General features: G+C 52.2%; 8 protein-coding genes across 8 annotated transcripts; 4 read left to right on the forward strand and 4 right to left on the reverse strand.

Annotated features, from left to right (window-relative positions):
- Nucleotides 1-210: 210 nt before the first annotated feature.
- GST2 (Glutathione S-transferase 2) lies at nt 211-1,191 on the reverse strand (the record flags this gene model as incomplete). Its single annotated transcript, XM_062944087.1, has 3 exons — nt 211-617; nt 682-895; nt 958-1,191. 3 exons carry the CDS (start codon nt 1,189-1,191, stop codon nt 211-213), a joined length of 855 nt encoding a protein of 284 aa, XP_062802875.1.
- A 1,339-nt stretch (nt 1,192-2,530) lies between these two features.
- KAR3 (kinesin-like nuclear fusion protein) lies at nt 2,531-6,564 on the reverse strand (the record flags this gene model as incomplete). Its single annotated transcript, XM_062944088.1, has 6 exons — nt 6,047-6,564; nt 5,809-5,965; nt 5,594-5,739; nt 4,401-5,283; nt 2,656-4,349; nt 2,531-2,602 (listed from the first exon to the last, which is right to left on the reverse strand). The coding sequence occupies exons 1-6, from the start codon at nt 6,359-6,361 to the stop codon at nt 2,531-2,533; spliced, it is 3,267 nt and encodes a 1,088-aa protein (XP_062802876.1). The 5' UTR covers nt 6,362-6,564.
- Nucleotides 6,565-6,627: 63 nt separating this feature from the next.
- vps66 (Lysophosphatidic acid:oleoyl-CoA acyltransferase 1) lies at nt 6,628-8,348 on the forward strand. Its single transcript, XM_062944089.1, has 2 exons — nt 6,628-7,040; nt 7,115-8,348. Exons 1-2 carry the CDS (start codon nt 7,010-7,012, stop codon nt 8,041-8,043), a joined length of 960 nt encoding a protein of 319 aa, XP_062802877.1. The 5' UTR covers nt 6,628-7,009; the 3' UTR covers nt 8,044-8,348.
- On the reverse strand, nt 8,189-10,320 carry ILV3 (dihydroxy-acid dehydratase ilv3; the record flags this gene model as incomplete). Its single annotated transcript, XM_062940224.1, has 2 exons — nt 8,189-10,166; nt 10,244-10,320. 2 exons carry the CDS (start codon nt 10,318-10,320, stop codon nt 8,447-8,449), a joined length of 1,797 nt encoding a protein of 598 aa, XP_062802878.1. The 3' UTR covers nt 8,189-8,446.
- An 827-nt stretch (nt 10,321-11,147) lies between these two features.
- On the reverse strand, nt 11,148-12,130 carry QC764_203900 (uncharacterized protein; the record flags this gene model as incomplete). Its single annotated transcript, XM_062944090.1, has 3 exons — nt 11,890-12,130; nt 11,807-11,825; nt 11,148-11,749 (listed from the first exon to the last, which is right to left on the reverse strand). Exons 1-3 carry the CDS (start codon nt 12,052-12,054, stop codon nt 11,148-11,150), a joined length of 786 nt encoding a protein of 261 aa, XP_062802879.1. The 5' UTR covers nt 12,055-12,130.
- A 109-nt stretch (nt 12,131-12,239) lies between these two features.
- QC764_203910 (uncharacterized protein) lies at nt 12,240-13,646 on the forward strand (the record flags this gene model as incomplete). Its single annotated transcript, XM_062944091.1, has 2 exons — nt 12,240-12,662; nt 12,721-13,646. Exons 1-2 carry the CDS (start codon nt 12,317-12,319, stop codon nt 13,644-13,646), a joined length of 1,272 nt encoding a protein of 423 aa, XP_062802880.1. The 5' UTR covers nt 12,240-12,316.
- Nucleotides 13,647-14,200: 554 nt separating this feature from the next.
- On the forward strand, nt 14,201-15,116 carry REG1_1 (protein phosphatase regulator; the record flags this gene model as incomplete). The annotated part of the gene is made up of 2 exons (XM_062940225.1): nt 14,201-14,527; nt 14,592-15,116. The coding sequence occupies 2 exons, from the start codon at nt 14,201-14,203 to the stop codon at nt 15,114-15,116; spliced, it is 852 nt and encodes a 283-aa protein (XP_062802881.1).
- Nucleotides 15,117-16,079: 963 nt separating this feature from the next.
- Nucleotides 16,080-18,119, forward strand: PRI2 (DNA primase subunit pri2; the record flags this gene model as incomplete). The annotated part of the gene is made up of 3 exons (XM_062944092.1): nt 16,080-16,805; nt 16,860-17,467; nt 17,665-18,119. The coding sequence occupies 3 exons, from the start codon at nt 16,080-16,082 to the stop codon at nt 17,840-17,842; spliced, it is 1,512 nt and encodes a 503-aa protein (XP_062802882.1). The 3' UTR covers nt 17,843-18,119.
- Between the last annotated feature and the right edge of the window lie 2,038 nt (nt 18,120-20,157).

Below are 20,157 nucleotides of genomic sequence, written 5' to 3' on the forward strand. Positions count from 1 at the left end.
ACTTATGTAGAGGGATCCCGATTCATATACGGCTTCTGGGTGGGCAATGAATTGATGAAGATATGAAAATGTTGATTCTGTCCCAAGTCTGAAAAAGTCTATTTGTTTGATTTCATAGCTCGATATTCACTTCCATAAACAACCCTTACAGCCCTCATCTTACAGCCTACTTCCTTTCCCTAACGCTCCCACCAACTTCCACTCCCTCCCTCACTTCTTAGCATCAGCCTTCATCCCCGCCTGCACCCAAGCCTTGCTCTTCTCCGCCTCCTTCTCCAGCTCCTCCTCACTCTTATTCTTCATATCAAAAGCCGTATGCGGACTCGGCACATGCCTCCCCTTCTCCACCCCGGGTCTCTCCAACAACCTATGCAGCCACGCCTCCAGCTTGGGAAACTCATCCAGACTCACCCCAGCCCAGTGATGAGCAGCCACCCACCCCCAACAAGCAAAATCCGCAATCGTAGCCCGATCCCCCACCAAATAATCACCCTTCTCAAGCTGCCTCTCCATCACCGAATACAGCCGTCTCGTCTCATTCTGATACCGATCAATCCCGTACTGGATCTTCTCGGGGGCATACCGGAAGAAGTGGTTTGCCTGACCTTGCATAGGCCCTGTCATCAAACACCATTAGCATCAACTCATCCATCTCCTTCTTCTCACTGTCATATAACTCACCTAGCCCCCCCATCTGCCAATGCAGCCAATTATTCACCTCATACCCCTCCTTACTCCCCCTGGGGTACGAAACCTTGTGCTCGGTATCATACCTATCCACCAAATACTGCATGATACTCCCGCTCTCAAAAAGGCTAATCGGTGTGCCATCCGGGAGGGTGTCCGTCAGGGCAGGAATCCGCCCATTGGGGTTGATTTCCAAGAACCAAGGCTCCTATCGCTTCCACATCAACATCACATTTAACCTACCTTATGTGAGCGGAGGGGGGAGCATACCTTCTGCTCATTCTTACTAAAAGAAATGGGCGTCACCTTGTAAGGCAACCCAAGTTCTTCGAGAAGGATGGACACCTTGATTCCGTTGGGTGTACCAACAGTGTAAAGGTGGATGTTGCTGTTGTTCGACGCCATCTTGGATGTAAAGTTCCGTAAGAAAGTTTTGGGATGAGTCTTGGTCAAGTGGGAGGCGAGCTGGGAAATGCGCTGCATTGATGGGGAGGGGTCAGTCATTTTCTTTACAACAGCAGCAGTTCTCTTATATATACACGGAAGTATATTGTTGGATTGTGCAACGCAAGGTAGGTATGATGAGAAGGGATGATGTGGGCACTGGTGTAACACTCACTAAAGCTCAGGTTAGAAATCCACTGCTCCTATTTTACAAATCAAGCCGCAGTTAACTGAAGCTCGGTTCGGGAGTATGCTGCCGAGGACTAGTTTCAAATGATGTATGTACTCTCCAAAATACAAAGAGAGGGGAAGAATTTGAGTGGGGGTATTGAACAAGATGATGGGGTTTATTAATCCTCTCATCAACACTTTCACGAAGATGCTACAAATAGGCGATGCCAGTCCGCTAGTCAATGATGACGAATCGACCCTCTCAGAAGCCGGATCGACAATTGCGCCGTCTGCCGTACTATCGATCTCATGAAAGGAATGGAACAGGCTGGTGGGTGACTAGAGAGGTTGAGAGGTTCGATTTGTAATGACCCACCTACATCGGGAACAAGTGTTGCGGGGAAGACCCTTGTCGAATGTCAACGACTCGCTCTCCATGGAAGGGAAAATAAGGGCGCGGTAAACATCCAGCATTCCGAGAATCCGCTATTCATGGTGGCTTGTTGGCTGAACTGTATAAAGCTTCTCGATGCTATCTCAACGGCAGCCTGCCTGTTTGTGTCTCGGTAAAGCTGACTGCCGAGGCTGACATGCCTATCAATTTAATGTCCAGTGACATCATCCACAAAACAATTCATTGTAGACCCGAGTCTGAGCAACGCTGCAACGCTGGCTTTCGAGCTTGTCATTATATCTCAACGCACGTCGCAACCTCTGTCAGTATCAAGCATATATACCTCAATTGTGTTCCAGGAAGCTTCTACTCCCCATCAAACCTACAACCAACAACTCTGTTCACCTGCCCCCAAACTCTACCTTCTTTTTCAACTTTTCTCTCTCCAACCGACCCCCATCTTGCCCCTCGGGTCAGAAAAGAAGAAACCCCCGAATCATGCCCATAATTCGTGGGGTCTTAAAAATAGAAATACTAGAAAACTTGTAGCCGACGAGATCTCCTCAGCTCTGACAACTTTATACTGTTTGTACTCCAGCCCGCCGGCCCTCTTTGCTGCCGGCCCAATATAGTAAAGACAATGATTCATGGTATCATTCATAACACAACGCCCCGTCGCCGCCTGCCTGCCTGCCATATGCCCCTGGCCCACCCACCAAATCCATCCAAGGGCTCCCATCCAAACCAGAAGCAAAAAGGTGGTCCTTCTCAACATCATATACACACAGAAGAAAAGAAACATCAAAAAAAGAAATGGGATCATTATGACGCTCTTTAATAGTCGGTTACCCGGTCCTTGACAAGCTTCTTCGTCGACTTGGCCGTACCGATATGGGTGTTGTGCACCTGAGCCATGTTAGTGATTGTCGTAAACCCTTATTGAGAGATGTGGTACTAACCTTGGTGGCAAACCGCAAACTCGTGATTGTCTCCTTCAGATGGGCCTCTAGTGGGCTGACCATAACAAACATGAGCGTCTTGGAGTTCCCGCTGAGCGAGTACTGCAAGAGATGCGTCAACTTGGAGTTGCGGTATGGGACGTGGCCTGACCCGCGTCCCAGAGCCTCGATAACATCACCGAGGCATGCCAAGCTCTTGTTGATGTTCTGCGTTTCCCTCATGCGCTCGCCCTCGGCTTGAGAATGCTTCAAACGTTCGGAACCAGCAAGATCCACCAGGTTGAGAGTGCCTTCGCAACGCTCGTTGGTGGCCGAGTTCTCGCCCACCAGCTTCAGAATGAAGACGGAATGCGAGCGTGAAGATCTCTCGTTTGCCTTGGTAGCGGCAACGCTGCGGTTGTTCTGGGCTTGCTTGAGCATCATCTCGACCTTATCGGGTAAGTCGAGCGCCACTGTCTTGCAGTTGAGAACTGTAGTCTGCTTGCGGCTGTCGTCGTGACGGATTTCGAGTTTCTTCTTTCCATCTGACTCTCTGCCAGGCGTGAGAAGATCGTGGAGCTCTTCGTTGTACACTTCGACAAAACTACCCTCCATCGTATATGTCCATGACTTCTCCTTCAACTTCGTAATCGTCTCGTAAATCATGTGGGTGGCTCTGGGAATCATGCCATCGGGCGAGGACATGGTATAGGTCTTGCCGGATCCTGTTTGACCGTAGCAGAAGATGCAGACATTGTAGCCGTCAAGAGCGCTCTGCACGAGCTGCGAAATTTCTCCAAAGATCTCCTCGTTGTGGACCGCTGGGGAAAACACACGATCAAACTCGAATGGGACTACCTTTCGGCTCACCATGCCCATGCTGTTCTTCTCTTCTTGGGTGACGTCGATCTGAGCCGATGTCTTCTCGTCAGGGAAGCCGATTTGAGCTGGGTTGCCTTCCGAATTCCCAAGCACGGGGCGTACTCTGCACATCACACGGATGTTGCCCTTTAGCTCTTGATACTTGTTGAACAGAACCCGGCGCTCCGTCTCCTCCTTGATCAACTTCTCGCGAGCTTCCTCAGCGACCCGCAAAGCATCCTGCAGCCGGGCCTCCATATGAGCAAACGAGTCTGATTGTTGCTTGCTGTCGGATTCCAGGAATTCGACCTTGGCATTAAGGCCTCGTAACCGGTCCTCCAAAGTCAAATTTGTCGTCGACATCTCGGTCAGTTTCTGCTGAAGGTTACCCTTGACCGTCTGTTCCCGGTCCAAGTCCAGCTTAAGACCTTCCATAAGGGACCGTAATTCCTGGATCTGGCGGTCTTTTCGGAGGACTTCCAGATTCATGTCCTCCTGTTTTGACCCCAACTTGGCCCGTAGCTCCTCCAGCTCCTTTGAGTTTTGGGCCTGTTGGTCCTTCATTTCCGCTCGGTATTGTCTCTCCATTGCCTCCAAAGCCTGTTGGTGTTCCCACTTCATCTGTTCGACCTCGGCCTTGAACCCTCGCTTGATTTCTTCGACGTCGTGTTGATGCTCTCGTGACTTGTCCTGGAGTTCGTATTTGTGCTTTTGCCGCTCGCTCTCGAACTGTAGGATTAATGACTGCTTTTCTTGCTGCATGGAGAGGTTGTTATGTTGTAAAGAGCTGATCTGTCCCTGTAGTTGTGTAGTTTGGTCCATCAACCGTTGTTGCTCACGTTCAAGATCACTCGCTAGAACAGCACGTTAGTCCCCAACTCTGGATATCACTCCGCCAAACTTACCCCTATTTTTCGCAAACTGAATAGCCTCCTCGAGGGCTTTTCTGTCGGTGATGGTGGTATCAAAGGCCTCTTTCATCTCTTTGAACTGTGTCTCGAACTCGTGAAGCCGACCGTCTACGTCCCAGCCTGTGAAAGTTTTTAAATGTGAGTCCTTGGTCAAGAATGGTAACTTTTTAGGAGACGGAGATTTGGTAGGAGAACAAGGGGTCTGGGCAATGCTCCTGACCGCGGTGCCCAGCTTCTCCAATGCCACACGACCATTCCGGATCTGTGGCGGGGTGACTGGTACACTAGGAAAATTGGCCTGAGAGTTGGTGGTCCTAAACGGGTCCGGACTGGTAGCTCCCCCCCGGCGGTTCTGGAGAGTCGAACTTCGCTGCTCTTGTCCGTCGGGCGGCTGAAACATAAGAGAAAGGGAGTGCTCTTTTGCCTTGGATATCACTTGATTTCCGCTAGCTATGTCGCCGACGTCATCATTGAGCGAGAGGTTGCCCATCCGCTTGCTGAGCGTCAACTCCTCTTTGCTAGGCATTCGAGCGCGGGTTCCGACGGACTGTTCAGAGGCTGTAGATCGTCCTCTTTGAGTCCGCACTTTCTTGGTACGGGGTTGTAAGGAAGCAGAAAAATTCCTACTTTTCTTTTGGTCGGTTGGTCCTCCATCTTCTTCCGCTGATCGCCCGCTCATCGCTGTCGCCGGCCGAGATCTCGTGGTTCCTCTGGTGTTCGATGGGTTGAAGCCCATGGAGCTGGGTGCTCGGCCTGATATTGGTGGGCGGCTTCCGGCACCCATGGTTCGCGAAAAGCTGTTGGTGCTGGCATGGCGGGAGGTTCCTGGAAGAGTGGTTGGTGGCCGTGAGGATGTTGCGGTAGCGGGTTGGTGAGTCTACGACAAGTCAGGGTTAGCATCAAGGCCTGTGGCAAGGCAAGCAAGAAAAATACATGATCAAGTTCAGTGCCAGCCGAGTCGGTCCATGGGTCGCAGTCGTCGGAGGAGCGGCGCAGGTAGGTATCTGAACAGCAGCCCCTCAGACGCTTCCATGCCGGCGGGTTGGGGCTCTTCTTGTTACTGGTCTCTTTTGGGGTCGACATTGAGCCCAACGACGAGTAGGAATATGGCGTGTGGGACAGTGGGGATAGATTGGGCAATGGGAAGTGGGCTGCAGGGTAGGAGTCGGAGATAACAGTCAACGTACAGATGCAAGAGATGCGATAGATGTGGGTTTGAGGCCGATGCCCGTCATTCTCGAGACCGAAGGCGTAGCTGCTGGCAGTTGCGATTTGGAGATAGGCTCACCAGCTCTTTCCGCCAGTGTTTTGCGCTTGGCGTCGCGGTCTGGGACTACAGAAGATCCTTTTCGGTCAGTCAGGGCAAGTGGATGGCATGGATTGGGCGGTGACGACAACGTACCGGCGCCATTGTATGTGCGTTTCGACGGGAGGAGGCCCGACGGGTGAGGTCGCGCGTTCTGGTCCGAATTGGTGATCTCCTGGAGGTATGCGCTCGGGGCCATCGTGGTCGTGGTGCTCGTGTGGACTCGAGGGGCGCGAAGGCCGGAGCGGAAGGTCTAGATGTAGCAAAATATCAGTGTCAGGGTCGGGGGTCCGAGGGCAGCATCAAAGATGGAGAGAAAGACTTCAAAACATACACCGCCGTTCTCTGTAGACTCCATGTTGGCGTTGGCTCCGTTGCGCATGCGAGGAATAAGAAAATGGACGAGCAGATAGGATAGCGATAGGAGCAGTGCTCCAGTTTGAGTTGGGGGATGCGACACAGTCGTGAACAGAGGCGGGTCTTCCCTGGGACTTGGGACTGGACTGGTGCCTCTTCTCCTCAACGGGTGTAGCGTAGAAAGACGGATGGTAGAAGCTGTGTTTACTTCACCGGGGCAACGAAACTGCTTACGGGAGCCAATGGGAGGGGTCCGCTGGGACGACGCCGTGTGGGGTTTTGTGGGGTACATGGTGAACAAAGGAAACGTGGATTGAGCAGGGCCAGCAATCCAGAGACTGGCGAGAGAGTGGCATGCTTGGACGGATAGGATGAAGAGGCAGAAGATGTCAAGCAGATTCTCTCCCCATTAATTTCTCATCCGATGCGGAGTCCCAGCCAGCTTCTCTTGGAAGAGCTGCATCTACTAGTTTCCACGGGGCAAGGGGGGCGGTGTGTCAATGTGTGTCCCGGAATACCCCGCTCAAAGGGTTAGGGTACAGCTTTCTTTCCTGTCCTCCTGTCCATTCATCTGCCTTGATCTGCTCATCCCGCCGGAATCATTCCAGCCACACCGTCCCCAGTGAGCCAGTGTCTCCAGTTGCCCTTGTCCCAGAGTTCCGTAGCGAGTCTGGTCCCTACAGCGCACGTGCCACTCGTTCACATGCTCCACTGGACAGGCATGATGTCTTCAAAATATCTGGCCAGTGAAAGCCTCTGAAATCTATTAATCGTACGTCAGGCCTACATTTGCCTGTATCACACGGATCAACACTTTACGCAACTACTACTGCGGTACATACACTCACGACACCCCCATCCTCGCATACATACGGCACTAAAATAATCCCAAGGACCGCAACCGCCCTTGCCGCGCATCGCAACCCCATCCCATCGCATCATGGAGAAGTTCTCCCAGTTTCGCGACAGAGGTATGTCTCCTCCCCGCCTTACCATCCCATCCCCTCTAACCATGTCACGCCCTCGCTAACCTTCTCCATCACAGGGTCCGGCATATCCCCCTTCATGCCCACCTCCTCCCCCACCTCCATATTCAGCAACCTAACCTCCACCATCCTCTTCCTCATCCGCCTCCCCATCTTCCTCGCTTACACCCTCCTCTACTTCCTCTTCCTCCACCACTTCCCCCTCCCCGCCGTGGCCCACAAGCTCCTCCTCTGGACCTACCTCTCCATCCCCGGAATCTGGTGGGTAGACCTCCAACTCGACGGCGTAAAACGCGGCTCCCTCTCTCAGCAACCGCCCTCCCGCGTCCCCCACCCCGGCTCCCTCATCGCCGCCAATTTCACCTCCCCCGTCGACGCCCTCTACCTCGCCGCCGTCTTCGACCCCATCTTTGTCGTCTCCTACCCCCACTCCCGAAAAGTCCAACGCATCTCGCTCATCGCAGCAATAATCAATGCCTTGTCCCCCGCCCCCTTTTCCCCTCCTCCGGGAAGTAGTCTCACCGACCTGAGGACGATCATCGAGAAGAATCCCAACAGGGTTGTTGCCATCTTTCCGGAATCGGGCACGACGAATGGAAAGGGGATTCTGCCGTTGAGCCCGGCATTGTTGACTGTGCCGGCTGAGGCAAAGATCTTCCCTGTCAGTATGAGGTATACGCCACCTGATATTACGACGCCCGTGCCTGGAACTTGGATCCAGTTTTTGTGGAAGCTGCTGGGGCGGCCGACGCATTGTATTAGGGTCAGGATTGCGGAGGGGATGGTGAATACCAGCAAGGCCGTCAATGGGGTTTCAGGCCAGGAGGAGAGCACGCCCAGTGGGGAGGACGGGGTGACGGTGGAGGAGCAGAAGCTGCTGGACAATGTCGCGGAGGCCTTGGCTAGGTTAGGGAGGGCGAAGAGGGTGGGCTTGACGTTGAAGGAGAAGGATGCCTTCGTTAAGGCTTGGAATAAGAGGAGAAGGTAGAGCTGTGGTGAAACAAATAGTCAGGGGTGGGTTTGTGATTTGATGTTTTTAATGCGCATTTACAGGCAAGCTGGAAGGAATCAAGATCGGATATAGAGGTTGGGAAATTTTGGAACATGCATGATCATTAGCACTATACCAGGACGAGAAGATCATGTCCGTGTCGTTAATTGGAACCCAATGTAACAAAAAGTTCATCAAATTCTTGCTTGATTATACTTGTCAACCGCCAACCTGGTATATCTTTTTCCGCACCCAACCACCCAAAAACAGGCAAACAATAAGCGCCCTTTTCCCATGCCAAAATAAAAACAAGATCAGTATATGTACAAAACAAAAAGTCCCACCCTTAAATTATACCTTTTTCTCCATCCCTTCAAAGTTCCCGAGCTTCTACGCCCGTTCAAGCATCAGTCACACAGCCGTGGCTGGCATCCTTGACCAGCTGGGCGTACTTCCTAAGAGTACCCCTCTTGGCCTTGGACTCGGGGGCTCTCCACTGGCTCTTTCTTCTCTCGAGCTCCTCAGCAGGGATCTCGAGGTTGAGCACACGCTGCTCGGCGTCAATGACAATCTTGTCACCGTCCTGGACAAGGGCAATGGGGCCACCCTCCATGGCCTCGGGCACGATGTGACCGATCAAGAAGCCGTGAGAACCACCGGAGAAGCGCCCATCAGTGATGAGGGCAACATCCTTGCCAAGGCCAGCGCCCATGATGGCAGAGCTCGGCTTAAGCATCTCAGGCATACCAGGACCACCCTTGGGACCCTCGTAGCGGATGACAACGACGGTCTTCTCGCCCTTCTTGATCTCACCGCGTTCGAGAGCCTCAATGAAGCCATCCTCGTAGTCGTAGACCTTGGCAGTACCCTCGAAACGGAGACCCTCCTTGCCAGTGATCTTGCCGACGCAGCCGCCGGGGGCGAGGGAGCCGCGGAGAATCTGGATGTGACCGGTAGGCTTGATGGGGTCGCTCATGGGGCGGATGATCTTCTGCTCGGGGGGGAAGTCGGGGTAGGCCTCGACGTTCTCCTTCATGGTCTTGCCAGTGACGGTGACGCCAGAGCCATCAATGATACCTTCCCTAAGAAGGAACTTGAGGAGGGAGGGGGTACCACCAATCTTACAGAGATCCTCCATGACGTACTTGCCGGAGGGCTTGAGGTCAGCGAGGAAGGGGATTCTGTCGGAAACGGCCTGGAAGTCGTCGATGGTGAGCTTGATGCCAACAGAGTCGGCGATGGCGATGAGATGGAGGACGGCGTTGGTGCTGCCACCAAGAACGGTAACGACGGTCATGGCGTTCTCAAAGGCTTGGCGGGTCATGATATCGCGGGGGCGGATGTCCTCTCTGAGGAGGGTCTTGACAGCCTCACCGACGCTCTCGCACTCGGCCTTCTTGCTGGGGTCCTCGGCGGGGTTGCTGGAAGAGCCGGGGAGAGTCATACCGAGAGTCTCGATGGCGCTGGCCATGGTGTTGGCAGTGTACATGCCACCGCAAGCACCACCACCGGGGCAAGCGTTGCGGATGATGTCGAAGCGCTGCTTCTCGTCGATCTCGCCGGAAAGGTACTGGCCGTAGGCCTGGAAAGCGCTGACAATGTCGATGGGCTCGCCACCAGCACTGCAGCCGGGCTTGATGGTACCACCATACACCATGATACTAGGGCGGTTGACTCTGCCCATAGCGATCAACACACCGGGCATGTTCTTGTCGCAACCGGGCAGGGAAACGTTGGCGTCGTACCACTGGCCATTCATGACGGTCTCGATACTGTCGGCAATAATTTCTCTGCTCTGCAAGCTGTAACGCATACCAGTGGTACCCATGCTGATACCGTCGGAGACACCAATAGTGTTGAAGCGCATGGGCACGAGGCCAGCCTTCTTGATGCTGTCTCTGACGAGACCGGAGAGGTCGAGCAAGTGCATGTTGCAAGGGTTGCCATCGTACCAGACGGACGAAATACCGACCTGAGGCTTGTTCATGTCGGCCTCAGACAGACCAGTAGCGTAAAGCATGGCCTGAGAAGCACCCTGGGACTTGGGCTGGGTGATGGTGGCCGAGACCCTGTTGAGCTTCTCATCGGCATAGCGGCGGGCAGTGGTAGAAAGAAGGCGGCTAGAGAAGGATAACAGTAAGCTTCTTGATCTCGGCGATAGAATATGCAGCTCTGAAGCTTGATGGAGGAGACATACGCCTGGTTCCTCATGGGCAGGGCCCGGCCAGTGGCCAGAGCTCTGGGAGCACCAGCTCTCAAAAGTGAGGGGAGCATGGCTGATATGACGATGACTGTGCCAGAGAAGAGAACAAGAAGAAAGAACCAATTGACAGCCCGTGGAGGGTATAGGGACTTAATAGACAGCGAGGACAAGTCAATTGACCCTTCTCGTTCTTCTGGCTGTGTCGGGTTGGGGAATAAAGATGGAAGTTTTGGGCGAAGTCGGAGCTAAAATTTCCAGATGGCTGCCCGAGTCGTGGTGCGCTGTGACAGTCACAGGGACGCTACTACAGGGGTCCCCGCAAGAGCTCCCCGCCCTTTTTTTTAGCTGCATGGGAATACCAATACAAGCTTTTTCATTGGTCCAGCAGCAGGAAAGATGCCAGCAGAGAAGACAGTGAGATGGGGTCATCTTTGTCCCAAGAATGAAGGTCACACTTCGAGACGGGAACCCATTATTGTTCTTGAGTATTTATGTAGTTGGTGGCTTTTCTGGTTTCCGCTAGGCTAACGTCTTCTGCTTACAAGAAAGCTCTATCAGTACATGCGGATAGCCCGTAGCTTATTTTGACCTCGGTCTCCAGACTGCTACCGTATGGATTGGGGAGGTCAAGGTAATGGGGTTCCAATACATGCCATTGTCTAGCAGTTCAACACCCGGATTCCAGAATCCCCACATCAAGCCAAGAGTGCCGGGACAGCCGGGGGGTTATCCGCCATCGGACGGGATGCTGGTGTAGGCCCCGTTGCAAGGTGCTGGCGGCCGTGTATTCCATGATGGATGGTCATAACACCCCTTTTGCAGCAGTCATAACACTCTCTCCTGCAGGCATCCCCCCCTGCGGCATGCGGCCATACGCCCTTCGTACAGCTAGAACGCCTTAATGCTTCCCTTCCTTCGCATCTGCGGACAGCATCGTTCCGTCGTTCTTGACTCTCCGGTGTAGGATCTCGTCAATGATACCAAAGTCCTTGGCTTCCTCTGCCGTCAAGTACTTGTCTCTCTCCATCATGTCATTGATTGCCTGCATGTCGTACTTTTCGAAGCCAAAGGACTTGTTGATGTGGCTCTGTACAATCTTGTTGATCTGGTCTCGCAGCCTTTGTATTTGGTTCGCATAGATGAGGATGTCAGACGCCTGTCCTCGTGTCCCTCCCAGCGGTTGGTGGACCATAATGGAGCTGTGTGGGAGCGCATATCTTTTCCCTGGCTCGCCTCCAATCAGAAGAATAGCCGCCATAGATGCGGCGCCACCAACGCACACAGTCGATACCGGGGACTTGATGTAGGTCATGGTGTCGTAAATAGCCAACCCAGAGCTCACTTCGCCGCCAGGTGAGTTGATGTACATCGTAATTGGCTTGTCGGGGTTGTCCGATTCGAGCCAGAGAAGCTGCGCAACTATCGAGGCTGAAACTGTGTCATCAATGGCTCCGTTGAGGCAGACAATCCGTTCCTGCAGCAGTTTGGAGAAGATATCGGCTTCGAGAAGGGTCAGCATCGCCGAGTCCTAGAATGCTCATGAAACCCAAGGCTTACATGTTCGCCAGCCTCCAGCCTGAATAGTTAATAAGTTTTCCAAAAGACAAATGGATATCAGACAGAAGCGCTCGCCTACGTACTGTTACTTCTGTGATGTATGGCATAGGGATGCCGCCACTCGTGGGAGGGATGCCGCCTGGGAATGTGCTGAACTTGGAGGTGCGGCGACAATGCGAGGCGCCTAACCGCCTGAGCAGGTGAAAAGCTGTTCTTTGAGTATTCATGATAGCGTATCGATATGTCATAAGCTGGATTGGGAGGTCGCGAGAAAGTAAACAATCCAAATCTATTTGACGGTTGCGATGATGGTGGAGAGAGAGGGACAGCTCCAAGAAGCTCCCCCAGCTCCGCTGACGTTGACGGCTTGGCAACCGACCTGCCAAGACAGTCGCACGGCACAGGGTGCGCACGGACACATCCCGAGTGGGCAGGAGAATTTGGATATCACTGCTCTCACTTACACACTTACAAGAAACCCTCATCGGGCCTCCAAAGAACAATCACAAGATGTTGCAAAGATTCGGCAGAGGTCTCTCCAGGCTAGTAGCACTGGAATTCTATACCTCATCATGTGGATCTTTACGAACCTACCGACAACTCCACAACACTACTCGAAGAGAGGCAGAAGATTCAAGAGACAACGATGAGAAGTCAGCATATGAGCGCTCAGTTGAATCCTTGAACATCGATCCAGAAAATAAAACAGTCACAACCGTCGTCGGAAACTTACCCCTCTCCCCAATTATGGATCCAGAGTTTCACAAAGCCCGAAATAATTTCACCAAACCAAAGCCAAAGCATGCTGCCCGCCCAAAAGACAAGTTCCGCAGGCAACTGGAGAGAAATCCCTATGGTGTGTTGATTCCCAGGCCTCACTTTGCTTCTCGCAGGGCTCTAACAAATTTACACAGCCCGAATGCTCGCTGAGCGCGTCAGAACCTGTGATATCACCGGAACACCCCTTCCAAAACCCCTCTTGCAACGCTTCAAGCTCGGCCAGGATCCAACCACAGAAACAACATGGTGGATGCCACAAGATCTTGAGAGTAAAGTTCCGAAAGAAGGAGGGGAGGTCCCGGCCACTACCGAACTTCCGGGCCCTTCTGCGTATACTCTCAACAGCCGTTTGTTTCTACAAGAACTCGTCACGCCCAAAGGCATGTATTCCTCGAGTTCCAGCAGACTACTACGTGCAACTGAGAGCGGGACGGGGCGATACACATCCGCCTTGAATAATGCTCAGTGGCGTAAAGACATGGATACCTATCTGCTGGAAACAATGCGCAAACGTGTTTTTGAAGGTCTCATACATGCCGCTCATCTGGCTGAGAAGGGTGGATCAGATGGCAGACCACGCAAATATGTTACCAAGCTCAACAGCTGGAACGAAGTGAGCGAGTTGAAGCAGCGGCAATGTGTCTTGTTTTTCGGGCCTCCAGAAGGCCTTCCCCCTGGCCCTGCGATGGCCTCCGTTCCGTCAGCAATTTCGACCATGGCTATCAAAGGCTCAAAGTTCGGCGAGAAGATCGCAGTGCATGACATGCGGGTGGTGCTGGGCAGAGAACACTTGGCCAAGTTAAGGCAAGAATCTACATTACTTCAGGGCGGATCATTGTATATGTTGAGGGGACAGGCGAGCATGAGACTGAACATGTTGATATGGAAGCTGCAAGAGTACATTGCTGGCTCGGAAGATTCAGTGGGCGAGGTGGACGATGGGGAGACAGTACCACAACGATCCGAAGATTCCGCGGCCGAACTTGTTCAACCCCAAGAAGAGGACTGGGAGTCGTTACTGGATGACGATCTGGACAGGGCTGAAGATCTCAGAGACTGAGCCGAGGCATGGTAACAGGCGGAGCCTCATCTTTATCACAATAAAGGAGAGCAATTGGCCACACCTCACCGCTAGAGTCAGATATCTTGCTATAATCTCACAGGGATGGAACGGTGGGATTGAAGGGGCTGGTGATTACGCAGAAACGTGTGGGTTGTGACGAATGCCAAACTCGGGCTCAAGACGAAATCCCGCCATGGAGGACCATTTTCAGAGCAGACCGAAGCAATGACGGCACGGACGGCACTCCACGGGCAATCGTGATCTTCCGCCTCGGTGAAATGGCAGGGTTGGCAAACTGGTTAATCCAATCAGAAGGCAATGAATCTTACAGCCTCGCGCATTGTTGCACGGGCAAGGTCTTGACCGCATTACCTGGGCAAAATAACTGCTGCAGGCCACTCCTGATATGGATGGGACTTTGCAAATCGTCAACGCTGTTGCCATGGGGCGTGGGGGTCAAAGGTGACAGTCGACTTTGGACCGCGAAGGGTCCTCCTGATGGCGCATAGTGCACTTCTTGATGCATTTTTCTTGTTCAACAACCTATCACTATGAACTCTCGACTCGGTAACATGCTCAAAATGCCTCCAATATGGAATTGGGAACAGCTTACAGACACAATATGGATTGCTTGGTCATGGTTTTGGAGTGGTGCTGCCGCGCTTTGTTCGGACGTTCTCTATTCCAAAGGACCTCGGAAACACACCTCCTGGCTATGCCGGCTCGATATTTGGGTGAAGATCACGATGAGTGTCATTGGACTAGCTCTGACCTGTACGGGTATCTGGGCAGCCGTCTCCTCGGTGATAGAGGCCAAAACAGCAAACGAGTTGGCGCAGTGGACTTCGACCAAAGACTTTGTCGAGTTTTGCGAGTCTGTAAGTGAGGCCTTTTGTTTTGTAACAGCAGACCCGGATGGAAAAGTGACTGATAATCCAAAAGCATAACTTCGATGCTTCGAGCTGTATGAGTGCTCGAAACAAAACACTTCCTCCTCCACCCGGCTTCTCGCTGCTTAGATGGCGGTCTTTGTCAGTTAGTCTATGGGGCTCCAACTCGACGCCAGAAGAAAGTCAACACTACAGCCTTGACATTACCTCGATTCTTTGTTTCGTCATCGGTGCAATTTTTCTGGTCATCGTCATCGGAACCGCTCTCAGAAGAATCAGCTTTGGGCCAAGCCACCACTCTTCTAATCTTCCTCTTGCTCACTCATCCGATGAGCTCACTGAAAACAACGATCGGATTGTGCAAGAAGTCAGACCCCGTCACCGGAAATCAACTGGCAGACGTAGACGTGAAGCACGACAAGACCGAATCTCCCGATACCGAACAATCGAAAGCAATCACACGGTAGATGACGACACAAGCAGTGATGAACTATACACGCATGGAGAGGACACGAGGCGGTCGAGGTTACGGTTGCGAAGGAGGGCGAAGAGGGTAATAACTGATGAGAATGTTTAGTTGATTCAGAATAGCAGACAATGGAAATGTTCAAACTCCAGATGGGTTATTTCCACAAAGCAGTCTGAATGGTGGATATGTAGTTGTTAGGGGTTGCCATGGAAATGGTTGCGTTGAAGAAAATAATCAGAGAAAAAGCTCAACACCAGAACTGCATCATCATGGTCGTGGTGGCAGCTTCAAAGACGGAGCACGCACAATGTTCAAGGCAGCGGGTGTGCAGCAGCAGCAATGCTGGCAGTCACCAGCCCAGTGGTAGAAGCGTCAAGTCAGAGGATGCAAGAATAATGCTCCGGGGAAGAGGACCACGGTACATATATCATTTCCCGCATCCAACCTTGCAAGCAGCGTCAGCCACCGGGCCAGAATGGGGGGTGGTCAGATTGGATAAACCGATGGAGCGGGTCGAAGTCGTGTTTGCAGTTGCCTAGAAAACCCAGGGTTCAATTTTACCTGTAAGCTTTGTTATTAGGTGGTTTTCGATCGCTGGTATCGTGGGGAGTTTGACGTCTAGCACTCGGGGGGTGCGATGCCTCTTACAACCTGCATATTCGAAGTGCCGGCGAGCTTTTTTGTCATTGTCGAAGCTGTTGATCCTTTTTATTATTATTTAACTGCGGTGTTGAGGGAGATGTCCCATCAACAAGCTCCTGGAAGAGTGAAGCTGTCAACAAAAAAGCAGAGTGGTTGTGATCTGGGAGCGAGCCGAACCAGGAGCTCAGGGACAGGGTTAGGGTTCTTTGCGCTGACTTACACAACCGATTGATTGGCGCCAGATCTTTTAATTGGGTGGATCCCCTTAACGCGTCGAGACGCGTCTCCCGCCATAATTGTCCACCACTCAACTCAGCACCCTTGCGCCAGCCGACCTGTCCAGTCAACAACTCCACGAAACACACCTGCAACATACGCTCGTGATTCTTGAGCAATCAGTCTTGAAGTTGCGCTGTACGATCAACCACAATGAACCGTATCGACGCCAAGAGGCGCAATGTCGTCGACCATCGCAAGAAGCAGTTCGCCGAGGCAACTTACCAGCCGCAACAATACCCCCACCGCCTCAACTTCTACACCACCCCTCCAACAGCAGATATTACTCTCGAGCAGTTTGAACAATGGGCTATCGACAGACTAAGGATTCTTGCCGAGCTCGAGGCTTGCTCGTTCAGGAACAAGACACCGGCGGAAACAGCGGCGCACATGGAACCACTACTCAAGAAATACCTCCCTCTTGATAACAATAGCTCGAACCACTCCCAGCTGCTCGCCCAGAGGCAAAAAGATCACTACAGCCATTTTATTCTTCGTCTTGCGTTCTCTTCAACGGAGGACTTGCGCCGTCGGTTTACTCGTGTCGAATCGATGCTTTTCAGATTGCGCTTCCAGGGCGATGACATGAAGGAGCGCAACGCTTTTGTGCGCACGCTGAATCTTGATTGGGAACCAGTCTCGGAGGAGGAGAAAACGGAACTTGCTGCCGAGCTGGCAGCTACAGTTGGGTTCTCCGGCAAGAGAGGGCAACCGACGGTGCAGGATGAGGAGTGGTCAAAGGTAGACTGGGAAAGAGTCCCTGATTTGATCGAACACAGAAAGGTGTTTGTCAAAAGGGGGAAAGCCTATGTCCCATCGAGGGAGCAGCAGAGTATGGTCATGACGGAGTTTAACGCCCGTCTGGAGAAGTCGTTGGAGGTAAACACCCCTTTTCCCAACCCCCCCTCATATACCTAAATTAACTCTCCCCAGCTCACAGCCCGCGCCCTCCCCCGCCTCGACGAAGATGATCGCCTCACCCCTATCCTGAACCACCTCTCCAAAAACTTCATCGCCCCGGACTCAGTCTACACCAACTCCTCCTCGGCCATCGAAGGTGCTGAGATCTCCGCCCGCAACATCGACAACCTCTCCCAACACTTCCCCATGTGCATGGCCCACCTCCACCGCACCCTCCGCCGCGACTCCAAGCTCCGTCACTTTGGCCGCCTGCAATACACCCTCTTCCTCAAGGGCATCGGTCTAAACCTCGAGGAGTGTCTTGTCTTCTGGCGGTCCTCCTTCAACAAGATGACCGACGACGAGTTCAACAAGGGATACCGGTACAACGTCCGTCACGTCTACGGTGATGTAGGCGGTGACTCCAACAGGAGAAGCGGGGGCTACAGTCCGTACAGTTGTCAGAAGATCCTAACGGAGCATGCTCCCGGTAACGGGGAGGCGCATGGGTGTCCGTACAGGCATTTTGACGAGCAGAATTTGATGACGCTGCTGGAGGGGGTGGGGATTAGTGATAAGGGGGTGCTGCAGGGGGTGAGGGAGGATAAGCAGAAGCAGAAGTTTCATATGGCTTGTAATAGGTATGTTCTGGATCTGTTTATGTTGTGTGTTGGTTTGCATCGTTGGACCTTGGGGGGGGAAGGTCTAGAAGGTCCAGATGTCTTGGCTAGATGGGGATGGGGACTGGTTCATGTTGTGAAACAAGGACCCTGCATATTTGCTTGTTGTATATCGTACGAGGGGTGGTCTAGATTGCTGACATTCTTTTGACTACTAGGGTATTTGAATACGTTCACAAGAACGAGCTCAGGAGGGCAAAGGACGAGGGTATCATGACGGCTGCGCAGTTGGAGACGATTGTGCATCCTAATGAGTACTTCAAGAGGAGTTACTTGTTGAAGAATCTGGGCAAAATGAAAAAGGAAGGGGACGGCGATGTGAAGATGGAGGGTTGAGAGGTTGTACAAATCACGAGTAAGGATAGGATAGGATAGGGATGGGTGTTGTAAGAAGGAAACACCTGGTAATTTTCGACATGATGTATGACTTACCTAGAAGTCGGCGGTGAGGTTCGAGGTTATACAACAGTCAGTTCCTCTCTGTCAGACGGGATACGAACAAATCAGGCTGTGGTTGGGTCTCAGTCCCTTATTTTCTGACTGTCTCGGTCCCCTATTCTTTCTGCCTTTGTCTTGAACACAAGACTTGGAACTCATCCAATTGAGAAGGTGACACACCACCGACCATCCAGATCTGATATCTTTTCGCTTTCTTCTTGTGAAGATGGAACGTTATCCCAAGGCGTCCGTTCATTCTCATCAAGTGACTATCCCAAATGTCACCTCGTCGGGAAATTGACTAACCTACATTCACACACAAAGATAACACACCCACCCCGTCATTGAGAGATCTAGATCTTTCAGCGGTGTATTCGGCCGCGGATATAGTAGTCTAGGTTTGGTGCTGTCTTGTGTAATGTGGTGTAACATATAAGGCATCAAAGCCTTTGTAAACCCTAACCTGCCACCCCCTACCCCCTGTTGTGGTTGGTGCCTGAGAATGATCGGCGAAACGTTCTAGGCCCCTCTCACAACAAGTCTAGAAGCCTAACTCCGTTCCCAGACAGCGTAGGGTGTACTACCCGACTGTATCCGTTACCAAGATATTTGTGTCCCGTCAAAGGAAATGTCACCACCCTGTCGGCGTGTCTGCCCCGAGCCTGTAGTGTGTCTTTCCGTGAGGCGGTATGCTTGTGTCATAAATGCAGGTGCCCGAGAGTACAAAACACCGCCTACACCCCTTCGGCGGTAGGAGAAGGCATGCATCATTGACTGTTGGGGCAGTGATAACCTGAAGGATGCAGGTAGTAGCAGCATGACTGAGCCTGGTACAGTACAGCCGTCCATAGGGCAGTGAAAGCCATGAACAAGCCCCGAAGACCGAGAAGAGGGGTGTGGGTGTGGGTGTGTGTGTTTGTCATTCTCATACACTACCTACCCTGTCACCGACCCGCACCTCACACAAAGGAACCATTCCCGTTTCATGCAGTTAGTTATTCACAACCCCGGGGAAGGGACTTCAATAAATGCATCACCAAAGAAAAAAAGACACCGTAGATCCCTTCCGTTCCTGGAACGGGAAGGATGGAAAGCCTCAAAAACTGCTGCCCGTCCAGCCAGCCCGTTTTAAAACCAGAGAGAGGTGCATCCCGAGGGGCCGAAGAGGTAAGGTGCTTGGGTCTTGTCTGTTCTCCATGCAATGCAGGTCCAAAAGGTAAAAAAAGCCTGTTTTTCTTTTTGGCGAGCAAAATAATATTCTGGTCTATTTGTTCTTTGCTTCTTGATGAACTGATTGTCAGATGACATTCTAAACTGCCCGTGATTCCCCGTGATGCTTTATCTCTCTCGCCTTTTATTCATATTTTCACAAACGTAGCGCCGAGTTGTGTCGAGTCCAGAACTTCAAATAATATTTTGGGAGAGCAAGAAGGTTCCAGAACCTCTTGGCTACGGATCATCCCAGGGTTAGGGTTGCTTCTCCCCGCTGATTCAACGGGACAGGAATATTCTTGTGGTTTCGATTTTACATAACTTCATCTTTCCTTTTCATTCACAAAACTAATCGCCCTTGGAATTAATGTTCACGATGCTTCCCCTCTCTGGTCTCGAGCCTTGACTGGGAAAGGAAAAGTGGGCGGAGAAAATCCTCCGCCCTGGCCTTCTTTCTTGTCCACCTTGTCCCCTGCTGCCAACTTGCTAAAAAGCTTGTTTCTCTCCCTTCACTCCTCCCCCGCACTCTCAACGGCTGTCATCAGGCAGTTGTCGCGGCAGACATCCAGACAAGGCAAAAATGATGGTATTCCCAGATCGGACATCAAAGTGTGAGATCGGTCCGAACCGGCAAAACATGTCACGTTCTGTTTCTTTTGTTTCCTTTCGGTGACTGCTCGGCGAGGTGACCGGGAGCGGGAGGGGGGGGTTTTATTCAACCATGGGAGGGAGAAGAAAAAGATGGCGGAATTAGATCCGTGAGTCTCTTTGTTCTTGATAAGCTCCCTTTCCGCGAAATTGGAGTGTGTATTATGTGCTGTCACGTGAGGTTGTGGCTTAGGCTTGGGCTGGTTCTGGATTGGGGTTAGTTTTGATGCCCTCATCATCGCTATGTCATCGGTACCCTAGGGAAAGAGAAAAAAGTGACGATGCCTTCAGATATGAAGAAACAGAGACCATGGCTGCGTCATTTGGCTACAGGACTCCCCTTTCACTCCGAG

This window comes from Podospora pseudoanserina, chromosome 2 (assembly GCF_035222485.1).
Source record: "Podospora pseudoanserina strain CBS 124.78 chromosome 2, whole genome shotgun sequence".
NCBI lineage: Eukaryota > Fungi > Ascomycota > Sordariomycetes > Sordariales > Podosporaceae > Podospora > Podospora pseudoanserina.